General features: G+C 38.8%; 1 protein-coding gene across 4 annotated transcripts; it reads left to right on the top strand.

The window, feature by feature from the left end:
- The first annotated feature begins 367 nt into the window (after nucleotides 1–367).
- Zip102B (Zinc/iron regulated transporter-related protein 102B) lies at nucleotides 368–6,052 on the top strand. 4 transcript variants are annotated; one of them, XM_022832213.2, is made up of 8 exons: nucleotides 368–535; nucleotides 1,946–2,036; nucleotides 2,584–3,066; nucleotides 3,217–3,359; nucleotides 3,623–3,800; nucleotides 4,177–4,388; nucleotides 4,520–4,628; nucleotides 5,612–6,052. In XM_022832213.2, exons 3-8 carry the CDS (start codon nucleotides 2,895–2,897, stop codon nucleotides 5,731–5,733), a joined length of 936 nt encoding a protein of 311 aa, XP_022687948.1. In that variant the 5' UTR covers nucleotides 368–535; nucleotides 1,946–2,036; nucleotides 2,584–2,894; the 3' UTR covers nucleotides 5,734–6,052. The 4 variants fall into 4 exon arrangements, with proteins under 4 accessions (XP_022687948.1, XP_022687946.1, XP_022687947.1 ...); XM_022832211.2 differs by having other exon boundaries at nucleotides 2,581–3,066; XM_022832212.2 differs by lacking the exon at nucleotides 368–535 and adding an exon at nucleotides 1,261–1,359 and having other exon boundaries at nucleotides 2,581–3,066.
- Nucleotides 6,053–8,045: the final 1,993 nt, after the last annotated feature.

Genomic DNA, 8,045 nt, shown 5'->3' with positions numbered 1-8,045 from the left:
CAGTTCTGTGTTCTTTTTCATTCGTTTGGCAGGTGGAGCTTTACCCTTTCCACACTGAGCACTATGAGCGGCATATTCCGTAAGATAGAGCGCGGAGTGTACGGATCTGCTAGTCGGCGAAAATTGATGATAGGCAACTGGTTAGTTAATTCGTTCACCTTGTTGTCGGCACCTATTTTTTTTTATTGAAATAGTCGAACAACCAAGTAGTCAAAAGTTATAAACAAGTTTCTTCTTTTTTGTAGTTCTCAATAAACATGTGTCATGGCTCTTCATATTATGCAGGACCTTGTTGTATAGTTCTCTAGTCAGCATTAGAGCAGTGTGTTTTGATGCTTCTCGCACAGCAAGTTATTCGCCGGAAAATCGGGCTGCTCTTACTAGACGTGGATGTCAGCTGTCTGGCGGTCGATCATTTGCTGCAGGGATCGGTGACCAATTTGTGTTGCGCTAAGTATATTCAAACCACTGCGTTCGTAGATGGGACTGTGAATCCTTATGTACACTAATGCTACTTTGTTTGTAATCTATTTCGGTAAGTGTACTTACCTCACTGTCGGCTGCTATATGAGCGATAGTTGATAAATACTAAAGAACTGCATTCGGATAGCGATTTTCAACCAGATCAACATTAACCCCAGTCCGCTATTTGTGTTTGATAGTTCCGATTAAACGGGTTGCCGATCATACGAAAGCGTGACCAAGTTATTGCCAGTCAAACGATATACCTATCTCGTATATAGTGATCACTGTGATTGCTGCATTTGTCTTTGTTTTTCGACTTCACTAGCAGTTCTCGTTAATGCTCTTACTTAAGATTTGCTTAAGTGTTCGTTTCATGAGAGATTCTAGAACGCAGAGCGTCACTTTAGTAGCTGCCGCGCCCAGGTTGAATGCTATAAACACTTATTTTCGTCCATGAAATAACAGCGGTTGCACTTTGTCTATGACAAATAAGTATTCCTTGTCGCTGCGTTATGGCATTTGTAAATTCGCTAACGCAACGAAAATCGTGCTTTCTCTGATTTATACATATATATGTATATATATGTATGTGGGTCCAAAAAATGTATTGCAGATGTGCAAAATGATTACCGTTCTGGTCGCTACACTGCTAATAACAGTGCGCTGTTAATTCACAAACTTCAACAGACTTGCAAATCGTCCAGTATCGTCGTTTTTCTGGCGTGAATTTTACTTTTATAATATAAAAGTTCAAAGCATCAGGTGTAAGGAACGTGCAGAATATTAAATAGAACTTTTTCATACCAGCTATATATTTTGAAGATACTCATCAAGATGTACTCTCGCATCACAATAATAATGTGCAGGCGGCCTAAAGCTACACTATCAAACAAGGTGTGACAAAATAACAACGTAAACGTTTTTGGAACGCCCTGGAAACATACTTTTTGGCCTATTGGTTCTGCATTTTATAGGTTTATCTTAACATCTGCGAAAAGATATGCAAGTAACAGTATTTTTGTGGCCATTGTTAGACGCGGCTATTTATATACTTCAGTGAGCTATTTCGGCGCCGCTACTGTTGTCTGAACGGGTCAACAGAGTTTTGACGAATGGGCGTTTGTCGTGTATTTGCATTAATCTGATAGATTATTGTTATGATTAACCTGAGTAAATGTGTTTGTGCTGCATCAAAGGCTTTCATACCGTTGCTTCTTCTAGTATGTAGTAATAACCTATTGAATACAATCTGAAAAATAGAGTTCGCGTTATTTAGCGGAACTACTGGGCTTATAAACCTGCATCACAACTTATAATAATTTAAATAAACTACATTTTGCAGAATGTTATATATAAAATATACCGCATTATCTCAGTTTAATTATATCGAGCTTTAATTGAAAGTAATTAAAACTATTTAGCCGTTCCGTGAGAGTCTGTCCTCTCTACTATATCAGATTCTTTTATTTTTGCACTGCAGTAACGCGTCTTGCTTACACTGTCACCGAAAATCTGACTCTGAGCGGATCTAATCATCTGCGGTTGGAAACGTCGGGCTCCAGATAGTGCCAGTACGTAGTTCATACACAGACGTTAACATGCTGCTTTCTCAGCTTTGTACGTAGCTTTTGAACAAGCGTTTCTATTAAGCTATTATTCTCTAATGACTGTTTGAGACTACCTGTAGGTTTTTGTTCTCCATTGGCTGTTCTTTGTTATACACGATGTAATATCTTTATCAACCTTCGTTTTGCTACAGTTGACGTATACGGGAAATTTTAGAATTTGGAATACGCTTTTTGCCGCTTATATTGCAAAACACACATTTTCTTTACACACGAATCAGAAAATTGTTGGAGGTGAGACCGCTTGCAGACAATAAAACGTTCATAGATCCTAAAGATTTTTTTGTCCCATAAAAAACTATGCAGCTTGAAAATCACGGACAAAATCAGAGGAACATCAACAATTAGTGGAACTCTAATAAAGAAAGGATATCCAAGTATCACACAAAAGACCGTAAATAAATGCTTGGCCTCCAATGTAAACGTCTAATTGTTTATACGGGTGACTGTGTCAATTTGGTTTCATGCGTGCGCCGTGTTCTAACATTAGCAGATGCAAGAGTAAGCCGCCAAAGGACGTCCGGCCTCACTTCTCCAACCAACCCGGCTAGCAAGAATGCATTTGCCTTTAACAAAAACTACAATTCAGCTTACCCCTTTAGCGGCTAACAATCAGCCATAGAGTAACCGCTGCCCACAAACAGATTTAGCAAATTTCGAAGTGCGGTACAAAGGAGTGCATGCCATCTGCTCGACGTTACAGCCATCGGCTGCACAAGCCTGCTTATCCCTTCGAAGACGTTGCGAGACTTCGTCGGGAATTTTTAGGAGGTCCTTTTCGAGGGCTTCTTGAAAACAATTGCGATGGGCGACGGATGGGCCTTGTTTGTCCTATCGAGCTCCATGTTCGTTGGGTGCTACCTCAGCGGATTGATACCCGTGTCAATGAAGTTGTCAGAAGACAAGATCAATGTCGTATCAATTCTTGGAGCAGGTTTGCTGGTCGGAACCGCGCTAACCGTCATCATACCTGAAGGTAACGCAGACACTTTCCGCAATAAAGACATGAGTCGTTATTGTTTTGTGCCTATTAGCTATTCACCTAACCTAGATTTCATCTTGTTGTGTGATTTTTCATCGTATCATGACTTTAGGCTTAAATTTGCCCGCTTGAATTGTATTTCAGGCGTATCAACGCTGTATTTGTCTCGTCTGGAAAAAGCGCATACCGACCACCATCAGGAAGTGGCTACTGAAGCTAGGCATTCAGGGCATCACCATGAAGCACATCATTTCGATGATCCTCACTCACTTATTGGAATCACACTTGTCAGTCTGAGTGCATGCCCGGTGTTTTAAAACTGCTTAGTTGATCAATTGATAAAGCCACATACGGATTGTTTTTATCGTCCTGAGTAAGGAGAACTCTATAGATAAACTTAAAGTATGCTAGTGTAGCTTCTTTCTAGAGTTAACTGTCATCTCGAAAATTTTTTTCCCATGAAATGTGTATGTTTGCCCATATTGTTTTCGCTTTATTTATTTAGCATTTTGTTCCTATTTAACATTTTTTTGTTGTCAATGTTCCATAGGTGATAGGTTTCGTGTTTATGCTATTAGTAGACCAGTGCAGTAAAAGAGGCAAGAGTTCCGAGGAGTTACTACCAACGGGACCGAATAAAACAGGCGCTATCAGCATTTGGAAAACACGCCCGGCAACGGCAACGCTTGGACTCGTAGTTCACGCAGCAGCTGACGGAATTGCCTTAGGTGCGCATCTGTGAGATATTTCTGTTTCATTCATTTTGCGTTTAGATTTAGCCTGAATACATTAAACAGTAAAAGGGTCAGCAACGGTGATTTGCAATGACACAGAAGTGCACTAGCAAAAGGTGTGTAAGGTTTGTTTTATTTAAAAATAACAATCAAGAAATAATAATAAACGATTCCACAGATTCTCTCGGCAAAATTAGTTTTCTACACACCTTTCTTTCATCAAGATATTCTTTGTCTATAAAGAGACGCTGAGTCTATATCGGTACTATTGGGAATTCCAAACAGTGATGCGTAATATTGTTTATTGACGTGGCATTTAACTAAGATAAATTTATAGACAATGTGTTAATTAATTTACTTTTTTATTCAGGAGCGGCTGCAACAACAACGCGTGCAGAAATTGAGATGATTGTTTTCCTTGCCATCATGTTGCACAAGGCGCCCGCTGCCTTCGCTCTCGTGTCATTTTTGCTTCATGAAGGCCTCGATCGTTCCACTATCAAGAAGCATCTCTTGCTATTCTCCGCAGCCGCACCGATACTTGCTATAACAACGTACTTTGGTATAAGTCAAAATACCAAGGTGAGATGGTGCTCTGCTTGAAACGAAGACACGGATTAAGGGGCCGTTGACAATTGTATTGTTAATCATGTATTGTAGTTTTTGGATTGATTACAGTATGTCGTTAACAATTTTTCTGTTAAACTTCTCAGGAGTCGATGGCTTCAATGAACGCTACCGGCATTGCTATGCTATTCAGTGCAGGGACATTCCTTTACGTGGCAACGGTGCATGTCCTCCCGGAACTGGCGGCTTCAAAAGGTAACGTGCTCGGCAATAAGCGACGCCGTTGTGTCTCACCAACAATTCAAAGACGGCCCTCATTTCTCGGAAAATACCTTGGGAGGTTCTACCGAAGTGAAAGCTATGATTGGAAGCTACTATCGGAAAATTCTGCTTTCCTTTCTGAAAGGCTACCCAATGTTCAAACAGTTATGGACCTACACGAAAGACTAGATCTTAGTGACGAGGGCAATGGTGAGAAGTCAATACCTAAACTGACTTATCGTGATGAGGCCGTACTATAGACAATTAGTTACGCAATTCGTTTGTAGATAGGCTGCGTTACAAGCTGAATAGGTCGACAGCCAACCTGATTCAAGAGTCAGTAAAATGTGCTTTTTTGTTTTACGAATTTGACCAGAATTTCAAGTCATTCTAATAATGCTAGCGAGTAACTTATAAAATAGTATGCTCTTCGAAGATATTCACTGGTACATTTGTCAGTTTTAACAAGATAGAGACCCATGAGAATTCAGTTATGAAACATCTGCCTACATATATTAGAATCGCATGTGAAGAGGTGTGAAGAGACCGGACATAATTATGATTGGAAACATTGGTATATTGTTGTGCACAAAAAAATTGTGAGCACATATTAAAATTGCGTCTATTCTGAAAAAATCTACCGAGAGCTCGACTCTGCTATTGACATTGTATTTTCGCTTTAGGTCCCTTTCGAGACATTTTTTTGTCGTAACACCATTGTTCACTTTTATTGGTTGATGAACACATTTTTTTCATAATGGGGCCCATTGTCTAAAAAAAAATGTAACGGCAGTACTGGCGGTAAAACGTACATGTATTTTAGAGAGCCAAAAAAATATTACTCCTATTACGCCGGTACGAAATGTCTTGCCAATACCGACAGTAAAGGCATATGCTAAATCTGAACGAGGACGTATAGTCTCTAAGTTGCTATAACATCAGAGCTAAAATTATTGTGTTTTCATTATTCATTACAGGAGGACACTCGCATCATCTGGCAGAATCATCAGACGCGTCGGGCTTTACACGGAAAGAGCTCGTTCTCTTAGTTCTTGGTGCAATGATGCCCAGTTTCCTCTCGTTCGGGCATCACCATTAAGTTCTGATTATATAATATTATATATATGAAAAGAAGAATTGTATGATTTGTCGCTGTTTACACAGTTAGCTCTTTACTGGAGTTTCAAGAGAAAACAGGTGATGTTGTATGAAGAACTCTAGGATTACGTGACCATGTACATAATAGTGTATCACTGCTTACTATAAACTGCAACGATGTGTGGTAGCGCATGAGCGAAAAAAATCCCTCACGTTCCTAACAGTACGTTTAGGGTTTTTTTTTTGTATTTACCAATGTGATTAAGAATGATGAGTGTCATGTAAATACTGAAATAAATGTGTTGCGTGTTGAACATTAATCAAGTTTAGTCTTATTTCAACCATATCCATGTAAAACGATGCCCATGCACTGCTAAGAAGTTATTGTCTGTTACAAACATTAAAAAAGGGAGCTTTAAATGTTTTAAGAAGAAAATTTTTCCCAAGGTTCACGAAGAGCTAACAAAATGAAAAAAGTTATATGGCGATAATTAAGTTTGTAACTATATATGCAGAAAAGAGCTTAGCAGGTCGTTTTACTCTTTTTAAAAGAGGTTATATCCGCATGTTGCCAAAAATAACCGTCACTGCGGCATATTTTAGAGGTGAAGAACTGCTTCCGCAGTTCTTCACCTCTAAAATATATATATTTATTAAAAGTAGGGTCTCTCAAAGAGTCCTTTCCTGTTCCTTCTTAACGGACCATATGTCATAGGTCCACCTTCAACTATCTTCTTATCATTTATTACATTCATATAAGAGTGTATTCAGCTGATGTACATACTATTATTTAAATATCATGTATATATACCCGTGTTAATAGAAATACACGCATTACTGCACTGCTGATAGGTCTTTTGAGTTTTGCCATGCAATAGAAATCAAGCTTTCAAGGAACGACGCGCATTACTCTCAAAAAAGAAAACGCACAATGCTCATCTATCAAATGATCTTCGATGACATCTTGACAACTAAGGTTCAAATTGATAACAGAAAGGGCCCGCATTGCTAACGGAGATTGTTGGTTCAAAGACTCAGGTCATGTGCAACAGGTATGCGAACTGACATATTCGTATTGGACTTTACTCATTACTAGGTGCCTCGGGGTTGTGAGGCACAACCATTTCAGTGGCAACTACGGCCATCTTTCTCATCAGTTTCGTTAAACCCTGTTCAAGCGAAGGTTAATTTTTTTGAGAAAAGAGCCCGTTCAGTTCAAAGTGACTGTGGCCAAAGGTTTTATGCCTCTGAGTGACGCTCTATTTTTTGCAACTGTTAAACGTTTTTAGTCGTGCCCGGACGATGTCTTACTAAACAACGAGTTACCTGCCCTCGATGTGCATAGTAGTAGTATGTAATGTGTTGTCTCGCAACGTGGCCGTCATGTTTTCGTTAGTTCCGGCAAAGACTTGACTCCGTTGGCCATGTGTATCTTTGTACTCATCTATAACATGGGTAGGCACGCGCATAGCGTTAACAAGCTTGGTTGTCGCAGCTAAGATATCGTATTACTTTTCGCTATTTAGGCTGAACTGTTGAGTTAGCCGGTATGAGTATTAAGCTCCTTACATATTTTAGTTCTAAGCTTTATGTTCGATGTCATAAAAATGAATAAAGAGCCCAAAGAAGTACACTGAGCATATATCTAATCTGCAGCTCGCTTTGGATATGTTAAATACATGAATTACGGTAGGTGGGCCTACAGAATAAACACTAATTATGTATAAACTGTAATACCATTAAGTGAATATTACGGCTCCTAGGACAGTTATTGTGGTATGGTTGTATATTGTAAGGTAATACCTCTTTAGTAGGTCGGTTCGGATACCCGGGTTCCTGTACACGTTTTTCCCGAAAGTTATCGAACGAAAACAAAAATCTTAGTCATTTTCGGTTTCCTGCATTGTGGTTGTCATAGCATGGCGATCATTATGATTTCCATTTGTACCATCTTTTTTATAAAACTTCTAGATTTTCGATATTTGACTGGGCATTTTCTTTCTTATTAAGCATTTGCCTATTTTATTTTTACAGTAAACCCTTGAACCGAACCGACGATTAAAAAAATCTGTTTAAAGCGTTTTTGTTTACGACTTCTATATAACTAATTAATACATAGAAACCATTATCCACAAAAGACCAATGACTAATCAAGAAGAAAATAATGTTAAGATTTTAGACTTTCAATATTACTTGATTATTATTATTATTATTATTACAGTGTTTGTGTCATTATGGATCATCAATGCTACCCTTGTACAACTATAAGTCTGCTGCGGGATTCATATATCGAAGCAATGACATGTAAAATAC

This window comes from Varroa jacobsoni, unplaced genomic scaffold (genome assembly GCF_002532875.2).
Source record: "Varroa jacobsoni isolate VJ856 unplaced genomic scaffold, vjacob_1.0 scaffold_377, whole genome shotgun sequence".
Classification (NCBI taxonomy): Eukaryota; Metazoa; Arthropoda; class Arachnida; order Mesostigmata; family Varroidae; genus Varroa; species Varroa jacobsoni.
This window is presented reverse-complemented; position numbering and strand designations above follow the sequence as displayed.

Bases quoted from the DNA above. Each gene is read 5' to 3' on its own strand.
- Zip102B (XM_022832213.2), top strand. From the start codon at position 2,895: ATGGGCGACGGATGGGCCTTGTTTGTCCTATCGAGCTCCATGTTCGTT. The intron at 4,389-4,519 runs GTGAGATGGTGC...TAAACTTCTCAG, and splicing joins GTATAAGTCAAAATACCAAG to GAGTCGATGGCTTCAATGAA. The intron at 4,629-5,611 runs GTAACGTGCTCG...TATTCATTACAG, and splicing joins GGAACTGGCGGCTTCAAAAG to GAGGACACTCGCATCATCTG.